The 27,420-nt window shown below is 34.9% G+C and overlaps 3 protein-coding genes and 1 non-coding gene across 4 annotated transcripts; 1 reads left to right on the top strand and 3 right to left on the bottom strand.

Annotated features, from left to right (window-relative positions):
- Window positions 1-3,752: 3,752 nt before the first annotated feature.
- LOC104235067 (uncharacterized) lies at window positions 3,753-4,896 on the bottom strand. The gene is made up of 3 exons (XM_009788743.2): window positions 4,623-4,896; window positions 4,291-4,371; window positions 3,753-4,207 (listed from the first exon to the last, which is right to left on the bottom strand). Exons 1-3 carry the CDS (start codon window positions 4,894-4,896, stop codon window positions 3,753-3,755), a joined length of 810 nt encoding a protein of 269 aa, XP_009787045.2.
- Window positions 4,897-6,323: 1,427 nt separating this feature from the next.
- LOC104235063 (protein HEAT INTOLERANT 4) lies at window positions 6,324-14,183 on the top strand. The gene is made up of 14 exons (XM_009788739.2): window positions 6,324-6,792; window positions 7,544-7,582; window positions 7,726-7,779; window positions 7,924-7,987; window positions 8,640-8,698; window positions 9,345-9,469; window positions 9,662-9,721; window positions 9,922-9,980; window positions 11,203-11,279; window positions 11,506-11,544; window positions 12,860-12,922; window positions 13,031-13,078; window positions 13,200-13,328; window positions 13,656-14,183. The coding sequence occupies exons 1-14, from the start codon at window positions 6,475-6,477 to the stop codon at window positions 13,701-13,703; spliced, it is 1,182 nt and encodes a 393-aa protein (XP_009787041.1). The 5' UTR covers window positions 6,324-6,474; the 3' UTR covers window positions 13,704-14,183.
- Window positions 14,184-15,222: 1,039 nt separating this feature from the next.
- Window positions 15,223-21,708, bottom strand: LOC104235064 (protein CPR-5). The gene is made up of 5 exons (XM_009788740.2): window positions 21,265-21,708; window positions 18,382-18,438; window positions 18,074-18,109; window positions 17,201-17,956; window positions 15,223-16,423 (listed from the first exon to the last, which is right to left on the bottom strand). The coding sequence occupies exons 1-5, from the start codon at window positions 21,625-21,627 to the stop codon at window positions 15,884-15,886; spliced, it is 1,752 nt and encodes a 583-aa protein (XP_009787042.1). The 5' UTR covers window positions 21,628-21,708; the 3' UTR covers window positions 15,223-15,883.
- Window positions 21,709-26,499: 4,791 nt separating this feature from the next.
- Window positions 26,500-26,604, bottom strand: LOC138869925 (U6 spliceosomal RNA). The gene has a single exon (XR_011400162.1). It is a non-coding gene; the product is annotated as a U6 spliceosomal RNA (small nuclear RNA).
- Between the last annotated feature and the right edge of the window lie 816 nt (window positions 26,605-27,420).

The following is a 27,420-nucleotide window of genomic DNA, read 5'->3' as shown; positions in this document are numbered from 1 at the left end:
TGTTGTTGTATTCATGAATATGAATACATGAATACAGTATCTTAAATACATCGAATACACTTCTAAAAAATCTGAAAACATAGTTATAAAAAGTAATATAGTAAATGATAGCTACAACTAGCTAATAACCACTAAAATATAGTAATTTCCGAAAGTTTCTCTTTAATTTACATAGCATGATGTCCAGTTCTCTACCAAAAATTTCGGATCCTTGAAGTTGGGGTTTTGTGTCTTTTTGGACTAGACATCAAAATCCTATACTTTATGTAATTCAAACACGTTCGACCACCATATGTTGACAGTCCTCCGATATGACCAAAGCTACTATTCAAAAGGCTGGGTTAGCTTGTACTCCTATTATATTATTCCACAAAAATCAATTCATACGAGAGTTTCGTTGGGGAAAAAATGACAAAAGGATGGTTCTAAATATGGAATATAATCCTACTTAATGATATATAAATTCATTTTTAGTAACTCATTCATATTATTGGAGATTACCAAAACAAATAAATAAAGTTAGATAAGTTGAGTTACGACACTATCATCAACACGAACAAATGACAATGTAAAGCAATTGATTACTATTTATTCAGTGAATTAATCACCCTTAACTATCCAAAATTGGTAGGATTCGTCAATTTAACACTTGAAAGGGGTAAAATAACACATAGACAACCATGTAATAGATGAAATGCGTGCAAATTGGTTGGACAAGGTCACCGTTAAAAAAGAAAAGAAAATAATTGACACACTTAAAATACGATTTGCGTGATCTAGCGCTCAAATGGGTGAAAACTACAAGAGCTTATAATTCAATTGTCAGTAAAAACATAAAATAATACTTAATAGGCAATTTCTTCTCATATACCTAAATCTTGATAAATAAAGTTACTAGATATCATTATTTTACTCATATCTTCTATATGAAAACCATTGTTATTTAAAATAAGATAAATTAATTTGTGAAAAAACAATTCAAAGTTGGAGTAAAAATCAACATATTGTTCATAATTTGATATTTGCGAGTTTCTTTTATTAATATCTAAATAAGTTTTTAAATAAAATTTATATTAAAATATATTTTCTAGTTTCTACTAAAAGTAGATTTGCATTATTATGTATATTTCTTCTTACTTGGTTCCTTCACTAATGCACTTCTTTTTGGAGATTAGGAATAGATAGATTTTCTATCAGACCCATTTTATTTGCTATGAACTGACTACATGACTAAGGGGTCGTTTGGCAGTCGGTTAAAGAGGAGTTATCCATGTATTAAATTAGGATAACTCTATACATTGTTTGATTATAAAAAAAAAAAAAAAAAAAAAAAACTCCACATAAAATCTAGCATAAGTTATACAATATTTGGTTGGTTTTTTCTCTTTTCCATATAAAATATAGCATTGCTAATACAATTTTTGGTTCATGTTTTCTTTCCCGCATAATTAATACATGTATAAATAATGAGAGAATCTATGTACTCTTATTATTTATGTAGGGTAGAAGGTGGAGTAACTTATACATGTAATAGTATTACTTATATTAAAACACGAATAACAAGAATACCCTCTATTCATACTTGTATTTTTTCATTTAAAATATATCTAAAATATAATAATAATAATAATAATAATAGAATAAACTAGACAAATAATAAATAATACTCACATTACATTTATATTTTACTAATCCTTATATAATTAATTTTCGCATAACTAATCCTTGCATAATTAATCCCAACATAACTAAATCCTCGATAACTAATTCTTGCATAACTAATCTCTATATTACTAATGCCAGCATAACCCTAACCAGCAACCAAACAACCCCTGAATTATTTTGAACCACTAGTTACCCCTTGTTTGGATGGTTGTTACCCATCGTTTCATATCGTATCGTATCGTATCGTATCGTATCGTATTGTTTTGTGGATATAATGTTTGGATAGATTGTATCGTTTTATTATTTAGTTTGACTGTATGGTAATGTACTGTAACTGATAAATTTACTAAAATACCCTTAATTGCAGTAAAGTTTAGATTTTATCAACAATAACTCATAAATTAGTTTAAAATAATTGCTTTAGACTAATTTATCACCAGTTATATATATATTTATATACAAAAAAAAAGTTATTCAATCCATACAAATTCTAGTGAAGTTAATAAAAAAAGTTTTGTTTTTATAAGAAAAGTACGCATTCTAGATCAGTCAAAAACGTTGAGTAGTCAAGACTATAAAATTGTATAGGGTATTTACTTATAGATATATCTTTCTTAGCATTACAATCGAAGAAGGTTTTGCCACGCTATATCAACATAGATTCATGTAGACGCTATACCAAGTACACATCATTCAAAATTTAGATTGTAAATAATATTTCCTAGTAACAAGCAATTGTATATAATCCAAAACTTGAGTGCATGATATAATATCTTCTAATAACGAAGCATTCCACTTCATTATAAAATTCTTAATAGTTATAGTAATATAAATAATATTAATCTAACTTAATTGTCAACCGACATCATGGTTAATAAAAGAATTTTGCGTTCTTCCCATGGACATCCAATTAACGTGCGGCACAAGTCTGCATGTTGGCAAAGAAATATATAAGCCTTTGGGACCAAACGCGGTTCCAAATCCATCTCCTTCACCATCTGCCATATCTCACTCTCTGGAATTGGTTGCATAGTTGATAAGCGATTTATGGCATTAGCCAAATTATCCATCCCACCTCTCAACATATCAGTCATACCTTCAAGATGATCTTGTTTTGGCTTTTTATTCTTATTAGAAATTGGTGCCTCTGAATATGCATTCAATGTAGGCGTTTTGGGAGTTGTTTGCTCTTGCTCGTCTTGCCCATCTTTCTCAGTGTTTTCCAAAGAGGCGGCATTCATAGAAATTAATTCATCTACCTCATCAATGGTCAATGAAGCAGTACTTGATCTTCTCGAATTATTGTGAGCACTTCTTTTCAACATGTCTGATCCAGTTTCGGCATGCTTTCCAGTAGCCCTATCTTTTCCATATAGCACTATTAGTTTATCATAATTTCTAATTGGTTTGTTCCTCAATTCAGCAGCTTCAGGCTTAGCCTACATATAAAAAGTATAACATATATTAATTAATAAAGAAAACATGAAAAATAAGAACAAAACTAATAAATATAAATTTACTTGAATTAATTGATCCCATATTTCAGATTCAGCATTCCATGTATTTGTATTGGGATCCCATGCAAACCCACTCATCCCATTTTGAAACATGTCATAGCACTTTCCAAATTGTCTTTTAATTAATTTCATTCGATTGTGAACTCTCTCTTTGTTAATAATTTTATCAGGAAATTTTGATTGTAGCTCATTCACTATATTATCCAGGGCGTGTGAAGTGAAGGTTCCACCAACTCTGTTACCAAGTATATGCTGATGATGAAATGCATCAATTAAGGTATCGTCTATAACATTTGACCAAACACAAACAGAATTGTTATCTAAAACATTTATATCGCTTGAGGATGGCTTTGACCTTTTCGGCATATTGGCAACTACATAATTAAGATGAATCAAAAAAATTTAGATTCAATAAAATTAAATTACACATAAATACTCATAAGAGTTATAAAATAAAGAAAACTGCAATACATACGGTCTATACTTCAAAAATAACTTATAGAAATTACTTAGCACAGAATCAATCAAATAGTCACGAAAATATTCATTTGAGTTTTACTTCCTAGAAAATTAAGCAAGGTAGTCAAGCCACATGTTCGTTGCTATGTGATCTCGAATCAACTCTCCTTTCTTAAACTCCTCATTGCTTTCCTTGCTATTTGAAGGTTCTTCAAGCACATTTGTATCGTTAACAAGCTCTGCATCAACCTCTGCAAGTAACCAATCATCTGGATCTACACCTCTTAAGTAGTTGTGCAAAACACAACATGCAAATATAATAAGTTTTTGGGTGTCAACACCATATGATGGCTCTGTAGAACTAGCAATTATCGGAAATCTCTTTTTAAGAACTCCAAATGTTCGTTCAATAGCATTACACAAAGATGCATGTCGCAGATTAAATAATTCACGAGAATTTTGAGGTGGATTTCTTGAGTACTCTTTCAAGTGATATCGTTCCCCCCTATATGGCGTAATAAGTCCACTTCTCAACATGAATCCAGCATCAACAAGGTAATATTTTCCTAAAGATAAAAAGATAAAAGTCTTAACTATTTATTCATCACATAACTTATATACAATTAGATAAATATTATGTAATATTTACCTTCTGGAATTCTTAGTGGGTCTTGTTTATTTAGTGCTTCTTTCACGATTCTTGAATCAGATGCCGTCCCTTCCCACCCAGCTAAAACATATGTGAATTTTAAATCAAAGGTACATGCAGCCAAGACATTTTGTGTTGGATAATCTTTCCTCCCACGATATTTAGGTGCTTCACTTTGTGGAACTTTAACACGTATGTGTGTTCCATCAATTGCACCAATACAATCATGACATTATGTTCATGATTTGAAATGCAAGCAATCTTGGCATTAGTTAAAACTTAAATAAAAATTATAATTGTGTTCACCTTAAAGTATGGGTAGAATCTCTGACTGCTGGCAATTTCAGAAGGAACATGGAAGCCATCGGGTTGTTTAATAATTTTTTCATATAACCTCAAGATAGCTCTCAAGACAGTATGGAAATAACGACTGACTGATTCACCAGATCGACGAAAGAAGAAAGCTAGTTCACGATTTGTCACATTATGCGCTAACAGGTAAAGTGCTTTTGCAACTTGTTCCTCAATGGTAGTTCGAAGTGTTGGTCTAAGACCACCCTCTCTAACTAATATCTCACATAGACCGATAAAGGTTGGAGGGGTCATTCTCAAGATATTACGACAGAGTTCAGTTGAGAATAAATAACTCATTAATTCACTTCTGACTCGTTCTCCTTCAATTCGTAAATTATGTGTGATCGTACGTCGATCATTTTCAATTTCACATGCATAATTCCAAAACCAGATAACAACTAAGCAAGCAGCATATGCGGCTAAAGAGCTCAACTGTCGTGATATTTGACTATTATTTTGATTATTCCGATCATCCATCTATAATAAAATTGAATGAGATCATCGTCAATAAATTAAGTTAGAAAATAAAATATTTGAAATGATAGCAGATCCAAGATGCTAGACCTTAGCCATACTTAAAATACTAGTTTTCAGTATATATGTCTCTAATGTGAAGAATAAGAAGTGATGGACAAATCTTCACTGAATACATTATATATATATATATATATATATATATATATATATATATATATATATATATATATATATAAAACAGATAGTAGACCTTAGCCATGAATTTAGTTAGGCAAATCACATTACCAGATTACATTTAAAGTTTTTCCCAAAACCAAACTATAGTTTAACCATATACTCAAGTCATGCAACAAAAAATCTCCATAAGTAGATGTTAAAGTTGCAACACAAAACGCGATATCGACACGTAGACTTTAAGCTATAACTTATTACTCGGTGAATCATATTAGCAAATCATATTACTCATCAAATATTTACATCATGCAAATAAGAATCTTCAAAATAATCATACATAGTTTCAACATAGTAGGAGATGAACTACTCAAACAGCCGGATATAGTTACAACAAAAACTGAAACACATGATAACTAACCAAAAAAAAAAAGGAGAGAAAAGTACCTGTATTTTGTATCTTGAAAACAAGCCCATAAACCTAATCAAGGAAAAAAGTTAACAATTATTAGCAATAAAAAAAGTAGAACAATAGAAGAACCATAAGAAACAAAAGCGGCAAATCTAACCAAATTCTTACGGGAGACTAAACGAAGACAGTAGGTTTAGGTTGGACTTGGAGTTAAAATAATAAAATAAGGAAAAGGGTAAAGTAGGATTAATAAGTAATAAATAAGGGTATAGTTGGAAAGAAAAATACGTAACGATCCGACCACACCAAATCGGTCGTTACGTAAAATGGCTCTTTTCGTTGTTACGTAATAATGAATTTAACAATACAATACAACGGATTTTAGATAACAATCAAAACAAATATTGTAATTATAATAACGATAGGATACGATACTAACGGGTAACAACCATCCAAACAAGGGGTTAAGTTAATTGTCTTAATTCCCTTTAATTATGTTTTAGGGCGTCGTTAAGAGGGTTAATTACAAGAACCTGAATCTGAGTACTTGTATGTAGTTTTGAGAAGGGGGGAAACCAAATAGCGTAAAAAGAAACCAAAATTTTCAATCTCCCTCCCACTAAAGACAGCTTGGTCGCGTTGGATTTACGCGCTACCCACCCCCCTTCACGCAAATTGCCTCCTTATTACCTCAGCGCCTCTCTCTATTTTCCGCCATTGTCTCTCTTCCTCCTCCAATTCAAATAACCAACCCTTAAAATCGATAAACAATGAGGAAAGGTACGAAGAGAAAGGCTAGAGAAGTAGGAGGCAAAAAAGGCAAGTCCAAGGAAGAGGAGAAGGCTAGTAGCCAAGAACAAACCGCAACCACCGAGGAAACGACCAACAAGAATGGTGAGCCCGCCCAAGCCCAAGCCCAAACCCAAACCCAATCAGCTGCGGAGCAAAGCGAATCTGTTCAGAAAGAAGAGCCTAAGAACAATGACAAAGAAGGAGAGCCTAGCAAAGATGTTAAGCGCGGAGCTAAACGAGCCAAGATTGCTAAGCCTCAGACTGGGACTGAGTACTTCCCTGATAAGCGTAATTTGGTAATATGCTACCTGCCCTCTTTTTTGTGGATTATTTTGGTTGTTTCATTTTGATAATGTTGAGTAACTTGAATCTTGAAACTGCTAAATGTTATGCTTTGGTAGTTCAATGATTGTTAATAGCCTGAATAAAGTGGAATGGATTGAGAGGATTCATATAGCTGAACGTTCTTGAATGATTGTAATGATATGGGTTTTAGCTTAAGTGTTTGATTTACTTTTTATTGGTTGTTTTATTTTGATAATGTAGGTTAAGTTGGATTGTTTGAAGCACTAATTACTACATTTGTGGTTTGGTACTCCGATAATTTTTAATGCTCACTTGGACATTTGCTTAAATATTTTTTGGGGTATGTTGTGTAATCTTTTAAAGGGGAGCTTTGGCGCAACAGTAAATGTTGCTGCCGTGTGACCAAGATGTCACGGGCTCAAGTAAGATAGACTGAATGTGGTCTGGCCTTTTGTCGGACTCTGCCCACATCACTTAGTAGGAGCTTAGTCTATCGGGCTGTCCTTTTTTTTTTCCCTTCTTCTTCTGAAATCTTGTTGTTCCCTTTAAAAATATAGGGTAGGTATGTTTCTTTGAATTGCTAAGTGGTTTGATGATAGTATGTTGTGCTTAGCTTCATAGTTGCAGTTGTACTCGTTTAAACTTTTGTTGTAGAAGATTTGCAGTTTCCTCCTTGCTCTTGTAGACAGTTAATAATACTTTTGCCTGCTTCCTTACAGTTTCAATTGGTATATTTTGCAGGAAGATCTATGGCAAGAGGTTTTTCCTGTTGGCACAGAGGTTAGAATTTGATTGTTTTCTGTTTATTCATTTTTTTGAAAACGGCTTTCGGATTATTCATTGGCATGGCTTTCTGGTTTATGGTACTTAATTTCTTGCTTATAATTTCTGAAATTTGAATTTATTCTTTTCCTTGGTGCCAGTGGGATCAGATAGACATGGTTTACCAATACAAATGGAATTTCTCGAATCTCGAAGTGAGTTGGTTATTTTCAGTTCGTTTTTTGATTCAACAAAATTTTGTATTAAGAAAGTGCATTATCTGCCTTATGTTTCTGCATGCAAAGTATTCAAACAAAAAGAGACCAGATAACTCAAAGGTCTTGTGTGTTTTCTGATAGGATGCATTTGAAGAAGGCGGAGAATTGCATGGAAAGAAAGTCTATCTTTTTGGTTGTACTGAACGTAAGTGGTAGCTGAAGCTTGTCGCCTTACTTATTCTATGGACATATGCATGTGATATGCTCCAAGTAGCTTGACTTATAGCTGTGATCTTTGAAAGTGCAATGCTTCTACAATGTGGTTCAGCTTTCTGTTTAGTGTCTAATCTTGCTATATAGTTTCACCTAGACATCTTCAACCCCTTCAGCTGATTTATCCCTTCTTTTTCCGTCAATGCTTTTTGCATAGTCATGTTCTCATGTTCAACTTTCTCTTTATTCTAATCTTCCTATGCAAGTTCTCACCTGGGGATCATTGACCCCTTCAGCTGATTCATTCTTTTCTTCTCCTGCCAATGTTTTTAGTGAATATTTATCTTCTCACCATTTTCTATGTTCAAATTTCTATTAACTTGAGTGTTGCTTAATAATTTTATGTATGGGTAATTGACCCCTACATTTGATTGATTACCGTCCTTTTCCTGTCAATATTTGTGATTAGTTATTTGATACTGTTCATAATAAGAAGTTCTGTGTTATGTACTCTGAAACACTTTTTCTTTAGCATAGGTGATCATATTCTTTCAACTTCTTATTCTGTTTCTTTCTCGCTACTAATATCCTCTTATCGACTCAATTAATTTGCTTCGTGACTAACTGCTCTCTTGTTTTTGCAGCACAATTGGTTTATTTTCAGGGCCAATCAAAAGTGACGTGTATACCTGTTGTGGTTGCTGTAAGTCTCTAAGATCTAGCTTTATATTGAAATAGTTAGAACTATTAACCTTATGTGTTTAACTTCTCTTTAGATATTCTTCACTGCTCATAAAAGTTAAATTGACTGCATTTTTCAATTTGGCCCATTTTGACATATTGTTTGTCGGGTATAGCGTATAGCTTTAGTCTGGTCCACCCGGAAATGGATGGCATGGAGATTACAAAGAATTTACTTTTGAACCCATCCCCTTACTGTTAGTGACCTTAAGAAGTTTGAAAATGTGACAAGGTTGTACACTCGAGTAACTAAATTTCTTGGGCTGAGCCATATAGAAGAGTATTAACATTGCGGAGAGAGAGACTAAACCTAGGAGAGACAGAAAAAGAAGTAGATAACAATTGCTGATGACTTCATCGACTTTCTACGGTTTCTAGTGTATTATTAAGGTGCCCTTACCATGGTTCCCTTTTTTTTGTGGGGGGGGGGGGACAAGAACCTTACCATGGTTCTAGCTTTTGTGCTTTTTGTAAAAGTAAAATGATTTCAGAACTTGACATCCTTTTACCTCATGTGCAGGCTAGTTAAAAACTCTTTGTTCTTCCTTAAGCATACATCATATAATCTCCTCTCTTTCATTGTCATTTTTATTCCTCCTTTTGAACAGGTTGTATCTCCTTTTCCACCTTCTGATAAAATTGGAATAAACTCTGTACAAAGGGAAGCTGAAGAGATACTGCCAATGAAACAGATGAAAATGGACTGGGTTCCATATATACCGTTGGAAAATAGGTATTTCATTCTCATTTTGTCTCTTGTAAGTCTTATGTATGTCTTTTTTGGCTTCAAACAACATACGTTCCTTTGGAACAATGGCATTGTCCCTTAGTTAACTTTCTTTCTTGTTGCCTCTCTTGTATGTCTTATGTAACTGTTTTATATATTGGCTTCTGATGCTGCTTTTATTCTTTGGCTGACCAACAGGGAATCTCAAGTTGAAAGACTCAAATCCCAAATTTTTATTCTGAGGTGTACTCAAAGAAGGTCAGCTTCCTTACCTCCTGCATTCTTCTTTGATGGTTTGGCTGATGGTATTTGGTCTGTTAGGCACTCAATTTTCTCAGTATGGTATCTGAGGAGAATTTTTCACTGTCATAAGATGCATGATGCTTCCGTGTTAAAGAGGTGATAGGAGACAATGAAAAACTTTCTGTGATTAATATCTTTCTACTTTTTTATTCCAGGGCTGGTTTAAAACACTTGAAGCTGGAGCGAGTGAAGAAGTTTGAATATTGCTTACCTTGTAAGTAAGATAACTCCAATATCAATGGAGATTAAGCCCTTTATTTGTTTCCTTGTGTCCATCATTAACGTAGTTTAAGTTTTACCTTTATGCTGCATTAATTTCTGAGATTAGTTGATTCTGTTATAGTATCATGATAATTGACGCGTATATCTTTCTTTCAGAATCTATCCTCAGAGGTAACTCCCTTCCCACCCTCCCCCACATTTGTTGTTCTGAAGCAGGTCTAAGGACTTGCTAGTCCATAACTACTTGAGTTATTAACATGTAAAGATGGTCTGCATCAAGCCTTTCTCATTAATTCTCATTTCTAAAAGCAACAAGTTTGATGATTAGCTTCCTTTCAAACTTGCTTGGAGGATATGTGGACCTCTGAGATTAATAGTTGCACTGCAGGCTAATTTGCTTTAGAATAACATTCAACAGGGGGAGAGGGTTTAGGTTAGCAAATTGCTTCTATCTTTGTAAGGATGATGAGTCGGTCACTTATCCTATCTTTTTCTTCATTCCGAGGGGACATGTTTCTTTGTATAAGGTGCATTGGGTAATGTCTAATTGTGGTAAGGCTTGCTTATTGGGCATGGCTCTGTACTGCTGTGCTTCTCCCTGGCTGGGAGTCTCTGGAATGAATTTTAATATATCTCTAATGAGCTGTTTTGAGAAAACTATCTTCTGAGTGAAGCTTTTTGGCTGGATTGCTTAATTTTGTATCGCTGAATGATACAAGTCACTGTATTTAAATTCAGAAAAATCGAAATTTAAAGTTGCATTGTCTGTGTGCTAGCACTGAGTATGCGTAGAAAACTAAAATCTTTTAGTTACTGACTTTTTGCTGTCTGATTTGCTGATAGTTTTTTCTTTTTAAATGTATTTACATATACTTGATCTGTTGTAAAACGTCATCGTTAAATTATTAATATGTTTCTGATAATCATCATAAAATTATTTAATTGAATATCAAGCATGTTAGCCTTTATATGTGGGTTTAAGTTTGTTTGAGAAGATGATATCTAATGATTTCTTATATTAGTTGATTCTAGCTTGGTGCTTCAGTTTCATACATTTTTCTCTGCCGTTTATTTTGCAGTTTTTCACTTGTGAATGAGACGATAAACTGTCAACTTTAACTTTCCTTGCTCTGTACGTTTTTTAATCGTTATAGTTGTCTTTGATGGGTTCTGTTTTTGGGTAGAAGTCTCTGTGACATTTCTTTTCTTGGCAGATTTCTATCAGCCATTTGCAGAAGATGAACTTGAACAGAGCACCATCGTGCAGATCTTATTCCCAACAGAACCGCCTGTAAGCTTTCAAATACTAGTAGACTATACAATAGCTATTCCACAATGATAGTGTCATAAAAGGGATTGCTTGAGGATGACTTTTCTTGGTTTGATATTGTTATTAATTGGGAGTGACATGAGCAATATTGTATGCTAGATTCATAAGTGGTTATATGAAGAGAAGTATAGGCATATAGGCATGATCTTCACAATTTTATGAACGTTTTGACTTTGTTTTGCTTCAGGTGTTTTGCGAGTTTGATTGGGAATTTGATGAGCCAGAGGTATGCTTAACCCTTCTCTTTTTATTCCCTGCCACCTGTCTACTTTTTGGTGCCGTCCTCTTTCCAAATGAAAATTAAAATGCTGTTCAGAATCTCTTTAATTGGTTCTGTGGTTGACCTCATATGTTGAAGCTCTTTAAGACATTTGACCACCAGCTTAAACTTCTCTATTTCTCCTATAAAAAGAAACTTCTCCATTTTCTCCTTTTAATGTCCTAAATTTAGAGAAACTTGTTCAGCTGAAAAAAGAAACTATTCGATATTTGTGTGATTGTTGCATAATTGAATTCCATTTATCCTAATTTAGTAAACTGCAAGAACTCAGAGATTCTTGTTCATTCTCAAAAAAAGAACTAGGAGGTTCTTGCTGAGATACCATATTTGTGAGTTTGATTGGATTTTGAGGTTTAAAAAATTTGAGTAGCGTTGATGAACTCCAAGGATCGTCACAAATCTTAATGTTTAACTTGCACATTTGCTACTATCCAATTCAATATGTTATCTTTATGATTTCTGCTGTTGCAGCATTTGCTTACACACAATGAACAGAATCCAGCAATTCCTTGAAATAAACTCTCTTTTTTTGTTGAACTATCACTAAGAAATTCTTTGTTTTCAACCAAAACCAAACTTCTCTCTTCTCCATTTTACTAGAATAAAATGGAAAGGAGAAAATTCTCCTCATTGGAACCCACAATAGAAAATCGTTTACCTTTCTGGACCTCACTCAGCCATTTCTGAGCAGATCCTGCCTTTTCTCTGATTTGGCTTTTCTTTATGATGATTCCATGTTTTTAGACACCTGTAAGAGCGGACAAATTTTATTTTCTTAGCAGTTCCAGCGAGAGGCTTAAAATAATCATCCTATGGGTTGCCATTTTTCTTACCAAAGTCGTTTGTAGATTGAATGGCAAACTTGTATCAAGTTTGGAAATTGTTTAAGATTATAAACTTTGACACGTGAAGAAGCAAAGTAATTAGTTGATAGAATACTGCATCAAGTTTGAAATAAAATAAAGTTCAAGTTTGTTATATGAATTGTTGGCGTGAATTCCATTCAAGGAGAGAGGCGAAGCTCTATATAAAATAGTTACAGTTTATACTTGAGTTGAATTGATTTAGCGAGATAAAATTTTCATTTTACTGAAGAGGTAAATTTTGCAATATGAAACAAAGGAGAATTAGCATTTTCCTCTATTGGTTCAAGTATTGCAAGTTTTGCTAGTTTCAAGTCATACCAATCTGTATATGCCCGTGTATAGTTCCATTTTCAAGCCATTTTACCATCTATTAACTTGAGTGACAAAATTTGTAGGAAATGGCAGACAAATTAGTTGAGGCAGAGGAGTTAGCGGCAGATAAAAAAGATGAATTTATGGTAACGCTTCCTTGTGATATCAAATGACAATACTGATTGTACATCAGTAAAATATTTACCTTATCAAAAAAATTGTAAAACTTAAATGAATCATCTTTGTCATTATAGGAATTTGTGAAGGAGAAGGTTCGTGAAGGAAAGAAGAATAATCGAGAGGTATATTTTGAGATTCTTGTTGCAATCCTGTATCTTTTTTCGTGTTAAAACTGTTGGTTTGTGTCAATACCAGAGTGCTTGATTTGCTTATGTTGATGACTCATAATTTTCTTTGTTTTAGGCGAGAGAAGCCAGGAAAAAAGCTATACAGGAGATGAGCGAAGAAGCTAAAGCTGCATTTCAAAGTATGAAGTTTTACAAATTTTATCCGATGCCCTCACCTGATGCGCCTGATGTATCTCAGGTCAAGGTTAGTATTCTGTTCGTAGTCTTAAGTTTCGTATAAATAGGTCTATGCATGACCTCATGGCTGCGTAGCTATTGTTTAGTTAGATTGTTTGGACCCCGCCCTCCCCTGCAACCCTGCTCCCCACAATTTGGTATGAGATTTTTGATGAAACTGATAAATTGAGAGCGTTGAACCCTCAAGATTTAGGCTGTATTGCTGCTTTAGTGTAACACAACATTAAAATGAGATCTATCTTAAGACTCAATATAGATTATTAACTGTTTGATATGTTGCAGATAAAATTCGTGGTCCTCACCTCTTTCTTTTGTTTCCAAATTTTCTTTGCAGTCTCCATTCATAAACAGATACTATGGAAAGGCTCACACAGTTTTCTGAATGATGCATCAAAAATATAAGTGACTATATTGTTGAACCATGTACCTTTGGATGCCTACTTTGGAGCTGCATGATGGAATCATACTACTCAACTTAAGCTTGTACCTTGAAGCAACCATTTGGATTTATGGAACTATTTGAGGATGTAGAAGATGCACAGAAGCAAAATGTAGTTTCTTTGTCTCAACCTTATAGGTAGAGTTCAGTAAAAATTTTTGGCAACGTGTTCTTGTCTTCGCTAACTGTGAAATTTTTTCCTCATTTCGGATACAAATGTAATCCTTTTCTGCTGAAGCTTTAGTTATCATGTTCACCCCTACGAACAATAGGAGCTGCAATTACAGTTGGTTCCCAGTTCGACTTTGAGCTATAAATTTTTAGTTTCATATAAACTTGAGTGAATGTTGTATCCACTCATGATGATGTTTTCTTCTGATATGATACTTATGTGAGCATGGCTAATACTTAAGCAGGACCAAATTTAACTGCTTGCTTCCTTTTGCATTTTTGATTGGGATGAAGATATTGCTAATATTTGCAGCTATGCTATGGCTACATATGTACACTGAAACCCTCTGCTAAAATAAGCAAATGAGTCTCTTTAGACTGGAAATCCTTGCGGAACAGAAAGATCCATGATTTGAAAGTTGGCTAAAATGGTTGAATCCTAGGGTATCTGGAAAGTGAAAAAAAATATCGAGCCGTAATAGAAAACATCACGCAAATGATGTTTTGAACAAGAAAGAAAGACTGACTTTCAAAACTAGTGGTGTTAAACATGTTATAAAATTTCTGTAGGTATAAAGTATGTCAATAAAGGTAATTAAAAATTTAAAGTTAAATTATTTTTAAATATACACGAGTATAATTCTTTTATGAATAGATTAACAAGGATATTGTATCACAAAATGGAATGGAGCGAGTGCTAAAATCCAAGGTACAAATACTCAAAAACTGCACTCTCCTCCTTCACCCAAAAAGAAAAAGAAGCAATGGTAAAATATGAGGTAGGAAGTAACGTGAACATTAGAGGATTGGGTGGTCATTGGTAGAGATGCTACTAAATATCTTGCAAGTGTCAAAGTTTGATCCTCACCAAAAAGAAAGATACAAAATAAAGGAACCTTACTTATAGAAGGAAAACTTGCCATCTAAATGGTTCTAAGTACCAAAACAATGTAAATAGTTCAAGTTGTTGAAGCAGCCACTAATGTTTATATTGGGATAGATAGTTTACATCACACCCATTGGGTGCGATCCTTCCCCGGACCCTGTGTGAATGCGGAATGCTTTGTGTACCAGACTGCCCTTTACCAAAACCATCTATCCATGAAGTTAGCATTTTATTTATAGATTTACATTGGGGTGCAGTGCTTCCTCATAATTATTATCAACCTTTTGTCTATTGACGAGGGAAGCACCCTCTAAATTTGTATCCATGAAAAGAAGGCAGGTGTAATTACTGTTTTAGTGTTACCGTCCTGTCCAAAAAGAATAAAAATTACAGAATGGAAGAACAAAACCCAAGACCCATCAAGTTAAATAATCAAAACCATATAGATTCCAATAATATGGTATACAACAAATCCTGAAAAAGCATATAAACTTACCATAGAACATTGGTACCAGTAGTCTACACAATCTACAAACCAACACTTCTTTAATTTAAACAAAAAGAAAAAAAAAAAAAACTACAAGATGCTCTTTGGTACTACTGTATCCTGCATTTTCACAAGATGATGTTACAAGACTCAACCTGCTTTCTCCAAAATATAAACCAAAAATAAGGGAGAACTAATGATACAAGGCCTCATCTTGCTCTTTCAGCTAGCCTCTAATGATACAAATAATTTTACATGTATATATAATAAACCTAATCACCCTTAAGCCAGGCACTTAACGCTCATCTTCTACTAATTAATGATACAAGGCTAAAGTTCCTTGACCGGCGTAAATCAAAACAGTGTTTCATCCAATAATAGGGCTTCTCGCCTATAATCTTCAGCCAGCCCCTAATGATACAGATAACTTTACATGTAAACATAAACCTAATCACCCTTAAGCCAGACATTTTAGGCTCATCTTGTAATAATTGATGATACTAGGCTACAGTTCCTCGATGGGCGTTGATCAACACAGTGGTTCATCCAATAGGGCTACAAGCCTGAAATCCCTCCCTTTTAGTATTCAACTGGAGTTATAAAAGCGTCCAGAACCAGTGAAGAAAAGTGATCCTTCCACTCACTAGGGCCAGCAAAAGGCATCATACCACATAATAACGGGAGAAAAAGAAGTAATGTGGTATAAAACACAGATCTCCTCATCCAGTATGGAAATCTTGTATCCCTCGTGCTCTTTTCTGACACAGTGACAGGTTCGTTAAGGATCAGGAACAAAGTCGAGATACAGACATTCGAAAAGAAATGTAGCAAGCACAGAGTCTCCCAATAAATTAACCAATGATATCCGCTGCCCCCCAGGGTGTCGATACAAAACTTCCCTGCAAAACCGCAGCCAACTCCCAACAGCAACAGAATGAAAGTAACTGGCATCGTCTGGTTTGAAATTGCAGAGCGTTGGAGTAGTAAATAGGCTATAACCAATATCATGAGCGCACCAAATAGCATGCGACTGAGAACTTGAACTTGACACCATAGAAGTTGCAGTCCTGAATTAAAAGTTGACATTGATTTTGGCATCCACCAAGACGACTTGTACTCCTGGAGCGAAAAAGATGTCCATTTCATTAGCATAGGTATTGCAAATAAATGCTATACACGGGGCAACACATGGATAAACCGAGACGGCCAACTATTTAATTTATCATCCATGGGGTCCATGCTTTAGAAATAACACCAAAAGCAGCATCTATAGCAAATAACATTGACTTCTTAGGACAACAAGTCTCCTTGAGAAAAAAGTTCCTTCCCTTTTTGTGCATCTCCTAAGTAGGTGAATTTGTTAGATATAAAAAGAACAAAGGAAGTGAAAGAAAGAGAAAATACAAATCTTTAGACAGCATTTGGTATAAAGAAACCATTTTTTCCCAGCTATATGCCACTTGGCAACTATATAGACAGAATATATTTATTGTGCCTTATTATTCTATAACCATTACCCCTCTTTTCCACCCTTCATCCAACTTGAAAATGGGCTTTTTCATTCAAGAACTTCCTGCATGCATGTACCTGACACCTTTCGTTTTGACTCGGACTTGCATAAACAAGGGACTCAAATGAGCTTGTGACATAAACGAAAATGATGCATGTTACATCTATTCCAGCCACCCCCTACTGACACCAATGAAAAAGACTTGATGTAGCAACAGGAAAAGAGTTAACATTCTTTTTTTGTTGCTAAGTTTCTGCCATCTACAGATTCTAAAAGAACCATGTGGAAGGGAAGATGAGGCAATTGGCTTGAGTCAATACTATACTAGAACTCTTAAGAAACCCTATAAACAAAATCATCGCAATTCAGAATCAGACATCACTTACCATGGCAGGTGTGCAGGATGCTGTAGCTTCAGTAATTCTTTTGTGAGAGAAAACATAAGTTCCATATCCAAGACACGCCAACATGATAAATAAACCAGCAACAAGGCAGTCTATACATGTTTTAAGCAACTCAGCATGTTTTAAGTCTTCTACTTGATTTTTAAACTTTTCGGCTTTGAAGGACGTCTTAGAGATTCCAAATGAAAGTTTGACCCTCTCCAAAAGGTTCGCATCAGAACTGAGAGACAGCTGCCTTTCTTTAAGTTGCAACTTCCTCATTGTAAGACCAATCTCAAATGTCTTGAGGTCATTCGACCTAGCTTGCTCCATGACAGATCTTTCCAAAGTGCTACTCACAGATTGATTAATCTCTGTATTGGATGAAATCATGCTTGAAGAAACAGAAGCCAATTGCTGCCTTACTTGCCTATCATAGAGGGTAAGCTGCCGACCTATTGATTCAAGACATGTACCTTCACTTCTCTCTTCTTGATTGCTCAGTTCGTTATCTGATATGGCACTCTGCTGACATGACTCCGATTGAAACTTGCTGAAGTCAGGATCACATGTAAGATTTTCTAGTCTGTTGGAAATCAAAGGCACAGATCTTTCTGAGACAGAAGTCCTCGCTGCACAATGATTTTGCTGTACTCCATCGTTCATAGAGGACTCACTGATTAATCTGAGAGTCATCAATGTACTACGAAATGATTTCTCAAAGTTCCTCACGAAAGACTCAAACTGGTCACCAAAGACCTGTTCCCAAAACAAGCCAAAAGTAGAAAGTCTGCTGCTTTAACATCGTGACTATGTTGAGCTGACTGTATTAGTGACAAACCATAGCTTAAGAGAGAGAAGATGGATTTTGCTTACATTGGCCAAAGACTCTCGGACAGCCAAAGTACAAATCTGAGGGAAAAATGACAGAAAATAAAATCATGAAATCTACACATATGATTTCTCTGAGGAAATACGAGATGTTTTAAACATGTCCACGACGGCAGGTTATAGTTGTAATCTAAAATTCAATCAAGTAAGGAAGTTCACTTGGACAGAGGAGATAAAACACCCTTGAAGTCCATTTTTTGATATATAGTAATATGGTTCTGCGAAGGGCAAACCATTATTAAATCCCACGTCACTTCAAGGAAAATTGTTCGTCCATAAAATTTATCTCATACCTCTGAGAGGTGATCCACAGATATCTTTTCTCCGGCTGCATCTTTCCTTTCCAAAACCTAAACGAAGCAACATAAGCTATATTAACAGCCTACACTTACTATATCCTTATAAACACATAACAAACATGGTCACAACTCATGAGCGACTACCAACATATTAAGTTCCTGCGATAAGGAGGGTGACAACTTTGCAGCAGCACAAAGATGCAGTATCAAACAAGACAAAACTCATTCTTTAGAATGTGAAGCACCTGTCATGTTTGAATTAAATGGACACCAGAATACACAATGTTTATAGGGCTTTTAGTAGTAAAAGGCAGCTTATATCTAAAAGGTAACACCGTCCAGTTAAATGACAATAAGTGCTACTAACAAAGAGTATCACGTCCTCCTTTGTTGTTGTTGTCGTAGTTGTTGTTATCATTATCATTGTAATTTCTTTGAAGCAAATACCATGAAGCTTATCAAAATACTCTATGATGTCATGATCATAAAACAAAAAGGAGAGAGCTCAAACGTCGTTGATAAATTAACAGAAATAGCAATATCAACAAGCATTCACAGAAGAGAGAAGAGATTCCCAAACAATCAAAAAGAAAGAAGAGATCTCTAAAGATCAGAGCGAATGAATTTAAAATGAGACCAAGAAACTAGTAAGACAAGACACTCAGAAGCTAAAAACGAATTACTCATCAAATTCCTAAAATCATTCCATTGAAATATTAAATAGACATTCTAAGCATGGATGCCATGTCATTACGATGGGATAAGTCGATTGAGCCACATGGCAACAGAACTGCAGAAGGAGCCAATTTCAAGAATAAGGATAAAGCTATCTTTGATTAGCTCATGCTCAGAAAACTCCACGGGTTATTAGAAATAAACTTTTTTTTACGATAGTGGTAACAGGCCAGCTTATGAGAAATCAAGTATTGTCTTGAGTTTATTCCTCAAGAAAGAAATTTTTTGAGTTAATTTTAACAGAATTAAATGGATATTATAGGAGCATGAGAAAAGATAAAAGCTAAACATGCAACAATGGATATCACATTTCTATCACAGATATACAATACAGGGAAGTTCAAAGAATAAAAAAGAAAAAGGATGAGGCCATCAGAGATGTTACCCTCATCGTGCATCATGAGAGCATTCCCATCCAAAAACCAGATACAATTGGTACTTTTGAGCAGAAAGAGTGATAATCAACCTAGTAACACTATTTAGTGTTACGACAGATACAGCAAAGCAGCGTTACGAAATATGAAACAAATCTAACATTTATAAGTGTGCAGCCTTAGGGTTGACGGTATAGGCAGGGGACAACTATCGAGTGGAAGCAGGTTTAGCAACGACCACCGAAGCAGACTATGACTCAAAAAGAAGAGGAACAGAATCAAAATTCATTGGGGTATCAATGCAGGTGATTGAGAAGGGATCAATACATCTCCACCTAGATAATATAAAACTATACCTAGTTTTATCATAATGACTACAATACAAAATTATGGAACTAGCATTCACAAAGAAAAATATATAATGAATGCAAAAAATGAAGAGTCAACTTCACAAAAGATGAAACATAATAGTATATTTCTTTTTCCAAATAAGAACTACCAATATCCACCTTAGTAATAAACTGAAGTTTCACTCCGTTCGGCTAAGCATACTAGTTTTAAGATCCAGATTGATTCAGATGTTAAAGACCTCTAGCAGAATGCACACACAGTCGATGAACGACTTTCTATTTCTTCCAATCATAGCTACACTTGACCTGAATGATACCATCTTAGAACTGAAAAAACGACATACTAGTAGATAGAAAGAATAAGACTTGTTATCAGAAGAATGAAGTATTAGGCTCCTAACTTAATATAAAGTTATAAACTGTGTCGTCCTAGCTATATTCCAGTATCTCGAAAACTAACCATCTTACCCAATTAGTAATAGTTTTGTTGCTTTCTTTTCTTTAACAAACAATACTGCAAGTTGAACAGCTAGGGGGATCTTGGATTTAAAAAAACTGATATAACAACCTAGACTGTTCTGCTTTTGATATTTTACTACACAAATGTTGAGCCAGCTTTAACAATCTTGTCCGAAACTCGTTCTAGAAAATACATTATTGTGAGGTCATATGACTATGAACAAGTTATCAAGCCTATTGAATGATACAGAAATATACAAAAATCAAGCCTATTGAATGATAGAGAAATATACAAAAATGGTTGAAACATGATCTTCAAGATTAAAAAAAAGGATACACCACGACACAAAAAGGAAACATGATCTTCAAAATAAACCAGTGCAACATAGCAGCTCCACACACCTCCTTTCAGTCTCAACACATTTTCTAATAACTTTAGAAAATTCAAGAATATCCAACTGTAATTCCAAATCATCGCCAAAAGAAGTAACAACAAGAAGCACAAATAACTGATATAGCATCTTTGCCAGCTAGATTTCAATCTCAAAATCAAGATCACTTCTTTCGAAACAAAAAATACAACTTTCACGAAAAAGACTGAAGCTTTTCCATGTAATCGAACAATGTACTTAAAAAGAAATAAAATAATTTCCATCCACAATTACAAATCACAGTATTTAGTAAACACAAGAAACGCCATTAAAAAATATGAATACTACCAGCTACAAATCAATCCCAAGCTCAACAATAGCATAAAATTCACATAAAATTGAATCTTGCATCCTAAAGGTTCACAAATTTCACATAAAAGACAGATTCTTTTTGCATTCTAAAGGTTCAAAAGTTTGCTAAAATTAAATATAAATAGATATAACTAGGATACTAGCAAGCACCACGGACATTAAAAGAAAGGAACTACATTTTACAATTCCAAAAAAAGAAAAAGAAAAAAAAGGAACCTGAGCAAGAACAGCAGCAATAGACATGCCGAGAGGGAGAGCAAGGGCTTCAACATTCTCATCACTTTTCTGCCTGCCGGCCCCAATTACCACTCTAGGGTTCCGACGACTTGCCGAAACCCTAATACCCCTTTGAGAAAACCACGTCGTAGAACAAGATGATGATGAATAGGAGGCAGCGGAAGAAGCATGAGGGTCAAAGGGATCATTGACGCACGCTTTATTCTTCTTTTTCTTCTTCTTCGTTTTATTCTTCATAACGCCGCCGGAGTTTGAAGATTCCGGTGGAATTTCGGTAGCCATGGTGTCGCGAGTGGGCTCCGGCGGTGGATCCACGGGTTGAGATAGAGGGTGGTGGTCCATAGAATGGGTAATTCTTGAAATCCTTGATCTTTTTGGAAGATAATGGAGATGTTTTTGTTTTTAGTTAGAGTTTGTGGTACACCAAACATAATTATAATTAATTAAGGAAAAAAATTACGACACTTTTGTTTTGGCAACGGCTAGAATTTAAGGTCTTAGGACTCTAGGAGTCTTAATTTGTTATGATTTGGTAATATTTTGACGGGGGTCAATTACACCTCAAAAAATAATTATTAAGGAAAAGAAAAGAATGCACGGGAGTTCAGTAATGGAAAAAACTTACCGAGACAAGTGTTTACGTCAAATCAATACACACATGTCAAGTGTTTGTACATACACTTTGCTAACTTCGCCATGATTAGCTAATGTATATCCTTACCTTATAAGTCATCTAATCATGGTAAACTGATATGATTTGATTTAAACACTTGGTATTGATAATTTTTTACCGTTATGTATCCTTCCCACAACATCTCCTCAACCATAAATTTGAGCAGGGTATGCAGGAGCAATGCAATACGTGACACGCAGTCATGTTAAACTGAGCAATCCTTGAAAGTACAAGAGGGGAAGGGGTAAATTGTATATTTTTAAACTTAATCTCTATTAGTTGACTCGTTTTTCAATTAGTCGACTAGATGAAATAAACTAACAGTTGTAATAACAAAATATAGGATTAAGAAAGTAAATGCAGGAATTAAAGACACCGAAATTTTTATACTGGTTCGGATTCAATGTGAATCCTAGTGCAGTCCCCTTGGGTTGCAAGGGAATTCTCTTTAATGAATGCGTTTCTTCGAGTATAATGGAAATGACGTGATAGTTCAGTTCATATATCATTCGTCTCTTTTGATACAATGTCTCACCAGTGTTGATCTCTCTTTCTTCTCTAACTTGTTACACAACAGGTCGTAAAGAGCTACAATGTTTGTTTGCAGTAGAATAAAGAGAGGGTGTTTGGTTCGATCAAAGTATGTCTAGCTAGGTGTGATTACAGGTTTAAATACTTTGAGAGAGAGGCTTGAATTCTGGAGAGATTTGCCAATCCAAGAGATTTGATCCTTGGAAAGAGATTGATTCTTTCCAAGAATAAAGTTGTTCTTCAACAGCTCTGTTGAACTTGGAATCTTGATCTTCTATATTTAGACACTTGATGAATATGCAGTGAGATCTTGATTTATCTGATTCCTTGAGTTTAGCTATGATTGATTCCATCTGTATCTTTTGTGATTTCGTCTTTCTTTAATTGCGTCCCTTGATTCCGTCAGTATCTTCATGATTGATTGCTTCCTCATTTAATCGCGCCTATATTCCGTCAATTTTGTAACTCAATCCATACGTTCCTTTATCAGTGATTTCGCCAATCCAAGAGTTCAGGATCTTCGATGCTAATGTGCTGGACTTGATTGATGCCTTAAGTTTAGGCTTGTTTGAATCTTTCCATCGTAGCTGTCCATTGATCTTCCTGATCTTTGCTGATTGATTTCTTTCCTTAAGCTTCCTGATCGATCTCTTCAATCTTATAGTAACTCCTTGATTCTTTGATCTTCTCTAATTGATTTCTTCAATCTTTGAATGGTTGTCCAGATTTCCTGCACAAATATATTATTTGCATCATTAAAATAAGATCTAACAATCTTCCCCTTTTTGATGATGACAAAATAATATATATGTATAAACAATAGTTGGCTTCCCTGTGTTTTACTCCCCCTCAATGTATGCAGTTTACAGGTGCATGGTACTCCCCCTCAGTTCCTGCAGTTGACTAGTCCATGATTATAGATGTTGTAGTCGACTCCTGCCGTAAAGGATGCTAGCGTACATTTGCCCTTGAGTCAACTATACCTGTATACAAATATATATACTCTTCTCCCCCTTTTTGGCATCAGCAAAGAGGGACTAGACAGAACAAACCACGAATTAAAACAGAATATATAGCATTATGCAGCAGAGTTATAGTCCAAAAAGAAAAAACCAGAACAAAACAGAAACAAAAATTGTCCAATGGCTGAGTGAACAACCCAAAAACAACACATCAAAAAAAATTTATCTTAAGCAATCACATTAGGTAAGAGTGTTGCAGATGACCTCCTTTAGTTGTTCAAAGCTAGCATTGGCTGAGATGCTCACTCCATCCAACCTGTCATGAATTTCCCTAAAAGCCTTGACAGCGTTCTCCCTTACTTTGAGAACGACAACTCTTATCTCGGACACATCAGACCTTGTTTCTTTGGAGATGACATGAATGTCACCAACAGTTGACTGAGTGGCCGTGAGAAGATTTTTGATTTCAGAGAGTTGAATGTCAATGGCACGAAGCTTCTCACCAAGATCAGGATTACCAGGGCTGGGATGAGAGGCAGAGGGTTTAGGTTTGGGATATATAGGAACATGCTTTACATCACCTTCGTGCTTCTTAACCCAGGAGCCCTTCACACTCACATATCCCATACTGGCAAAAGCTCTAGAATTGTAAGATTTTGAAACAGTGATAAAGGGATAAGCAGACAGGGAAATTTGGCGAGCTTCCAGGATGTGAGTGATGGCCATGCCATAGGGTAGACTGGTGGGATCTTCTGCACTTTCAATCATGAAATTAATGACCTAAGAGGATAACTTGACTTTGAGTTTGGTCACAAGGCAGTATACTAAGAAGGTGTCTCTTTGAGAGAAGGTGAAAAAGAAACCAGTGCGGGGAAGCAGAGTAGTTGCTACAATGTGAGCCAGGACTCGAGTTTTGAAACTAACATCACTGGGGCCTAACTGGTTGGGAAGGGATTCAGAGGGATACTCAGCAATACACTGTTTAGCTTAATCAAAGAAAATTTCAAAATCATCGGGCCAGGTATTTTTGAAAAGCATAGGAAAACCAGAACATTTACATTGAAAGAGCGAATCAAACAAGGCACAATAAAGAACAATACGCTTACCTAACACTAAGGATTCCAACCTATCAGGTTTACTAGAGCGAAGATTAGCATAAAACATTTTTACCAGGGGTTCATAGACCTTAGGCGGAGGAATAGAGAGGAACTTAGACCATCCTTGATGAACAAAGAGATTTTTTACCTTACAATTTAGGGCTTCTATGTCGTCAAGGTTGACTACCCTTCCATGAGCAATGAGCTTGTCTTTCAAGGCAATGAAGAAATCCCTGTTTGGAGAATCCTAGAAATTCAGGTCAGATTCTAGAGAGCCAGAAATATCGATCTTGGATTTCTTTGGAGTAGAGGAAACAAGGGGGTTTTCCATGGGTCATTTTCCTAGAGCTTTTTCTCCTAAAAATTGAGAATGATCAGACAAATTTCCCCGCGAAGAAGCGAAACCCTCAGAGTGGTCGGACCCTAGGTCTACTTGTTCTGGGGGCATAGAAGGGGGTTTTGCTTTGGAGCGGGTACTTTATCTGGTGGAAGCGGATGAGTTCTTGGGTTGTTTGGTCATTGAAGGAAAGTGGTTTGAGCAAAGCTTTGGAGAAGGGTTTTCTAGATGATAGGGATGAGAGTGATTGAAAAGAGATCTCCGCCTTAAGAAGAGAACCTTCTGACAGTTGAGTACAGAAAAGGAAAAGGCGTCAGTCGAATAGACGTGATGATTGGCTTTCCAACTTTGAACGACGGAACTGATGTGAAAGAAGAGGAAAAGAGAGGGAAAACGGAGGCGTAATTAATGCAAGAGTAAAAGACAATTATTAAACCTACAAAAGTAACCATATTATACATAAGTCCTACATGTTATTATTCAAGCAAGTAATGCCAAGTAATTTTCTTAAAACACAAAATCTATCTTCTAATAACGGCTTAGTAAATATATCTGCTAACTGATCAGTTGTTCCAACAAAAGATATTTCTATGTCTCCCTTAAGAACATGATCTCTAATAAAATGATGCTTGATATCTATATGCTTTGCTCTAGAATTATGCACATGATTTTTTGAAAGACAAATAGCACTTGAATTATCACAAAAAATTTATGTAGGTTTAAAGGAAAGTTCATAGTCACCTAGTTGTGGGACATCCATAGTAATTGTGCACAACATTGTCCAATAACAATGTATTCAGCTTCAGTGGTAGATAATGCAACCGATGCTTATTTTTTACTGTTCCAGGATATCGAAGCCTTTCCAAGTAATTGACATGTACCACTTGTGCTCTTTCTATCTTCCTTATCACCTGCAAGGTCAGCATCTGAAAAACCTTCTAATTTAAAAGAGTTAGAGCAAGGATACCATAGTCCGTGGGAGACAGTCCTAATGAGATATCAAATGATTCTCTTTACAACAGTCAGATGAGATTCTTTAGGAGCTGACTGAAACCTGGCACATTTACACACACTGAACATAATCAAAGAAGGCATATGTTCTTTTACTAAGCAGTCATCACATGGAACTTTAATAGAACATTCTCAACATTTTGAAAAACGAAAGTAACCTAGTATTAATTAACATTCACACAGTCAAAACAGTCAACTATAATTAAAAATATTTCAACAGCACCAAAAGAAGGTTCAAGTATCTAAAACCATACAAACAAAGAATGTACTTACTTCCATTGTAGTGGTGGACTCCAATCTTAGCCAGCATAGAATAGTACTCTATCTCAGACTTTCTGAGTGGAGGGCAGTTGTTGGCAATGATGATAAGCTTTCCTGTAATTTACCAAAGCAAAATTCAGAAATCCATGTTACATAACAGTCAAGACAATTCCTTCATAACAGCAGAAACCCATAATCTCTATGATTCCGGAAAACAAAAGTCATTTACAGATATATAACCAGCACCATAACTCTCATTATTCAATCAACATACCATGCCCACAACGTTAAATCACTCATTGAACATTTTCTGATAATTTCTTAATCTAAGCAATTTTTAGTACAAATTTGGACCATTACTCGATCAATGCAAATCATCCTTGGGCACAGACCATGCTAATCTACTCAGTGTCGTTGCAATTCTAACCTAAGCAAGGTTTGAACTACCACAAGCAAGAAATTGAAATACATGGGATCTAACCCTAGACCACATTTCTTGTCAAATAAAACCCATGTTTGACAATCTACATTTTTGCATAATAATCTGCTAAAAGATCAACTTTTTACATTGCTTCAGTCAAAATATTAGCATGTATCTACAGCTGCAAAGCTTGACATACAACTAATATGCAACAAAAACAGCCAAAATCTGGATAACATATTAATCAACTAATTGAATCTAAAACACAATCTGAATAACCTGAAAAATAATAATTCAAACTAATATACTCGATTCTAAACCAATAAAGTGACTACACGTAGTTGACAGAATCAGTAGCTGAGGGATGAAGTAATATGGCTAACTCGAACATATAGATGACTAAACTAAGAATCACCGAGAGAAGACTAACATCATTGATTCACACTAACAAACGACTAACTAATACCGCTAACTCAAACAAACGGGCAACCAAATTGACAAGTGATTATGTTGAAAAGCTGAAACTTTAGTTAATTATCACGACGAGCTAAACATGAACTAACAGAAACTGTACTTGAAGTTTACAAACTTGAATCTATAACTAATTTGAAAAAAGAAATACATGAATATTTTGGAATAATATAATTATTACATGAAGATTAGAAATGTTAAGGATACGAATAGTATGTATAAGTGATTAAATTATATTTTAGATTATCAATGATGCATTAGAATTCTTTGTCAGGTGATATAGTTTTTATTTTTTAAGTTGGCACTAAATAGGATCAATATTAATCATTTCAAGAGCTTTTGCTTTTTAGAAAAAATTATATGACAACTAA

This window comes from Nicotiana sylvestris, chromosome 5, assembly GCF_000393655.2.
Source record: "Nicotiana sylvestris chromosome 5, ASM39365v2, whole genome shotgun sequence".
NCBI lineage: Eukaryota > Viridiplantae > Streptophyta > Magnoliopsida > Solanales > Solanaceae > Nicotiana > Nicotiana sylvestris.
Note: the sequence above shows the minus strand (reverse complement) of the source record. Positions and strands in the feature narration are given on the sequence as shown.

Excerpts from the sequence above, each read along its gene's own strand:
- LOC104235063 (XM_009788739.2), top strand. The coding sequence starts at position 6,475 with ATGAGGAAAGGTACGAAGAGAAAGGCTAGAGAAGTAGGAGGCAAAAAA. Across the intron at positions 7,988-8,639 it reads TCTTTTTGGTTGTACTGAAC|CACAATTGGTTTATTTTCAG; the intron begins GTAAGTGGTAGC and ends TTGTTTTTGCAG. Across the intron at positions 13,079-13,199 it reads GAAAGAAGAATAATCGAGAG|GCGAGAGAAGCCAGGAAAAA; the intron begins GTATATTTTGAG and ends TCTTTGTTTTAG.
- LOC104235064 (XM_009788740.2), bottom strand. The coding sequence starts at position 21,627 with ATGGACCACCACCCTCTATCTCAACCCGTGGATCCACCGCCGGAGCCC. Across the intron at positions 18,439-21,264 it reads TTGCTGCTGTTCTTGCTCAG|GTTTTGGAAAGGAAAGATGC; the intron begins GTTCCTTTTTTT and ends TGCTTCGTTTAG. Across the intron at positions 17,957-18,073 it reads TCCGAGAGTCTTTGGCCAAT|GTCTTTGGTGACCAGTTTGA; the intron begins GTAAGCAAAATC and ends TTTTGGGAACAG.
- LOC104235067 (XM_009788743.2), bottom strand. The coding sequence starts at position 4,896 with ATGACCCCTCCAACCTTTATCGGTCTATGTGAGATATTAGTTAGAGAG. Across the intron at positions 4,372-4,622 it reads TCCTTCTGAAATTGCCAGCA|CTGGGTGGGAAGGGACGGCA; the intron begins GTCAGAGATTCT and ends CATATGTTTTAG. Across the intron at positions 4,208-4,290 it reads CCCACTAAGAATTCCAGAAG|GAAAATATTACCTTGTTGAT; the intron begins GTAAATATTACA and ends TTTTATCTTTAG.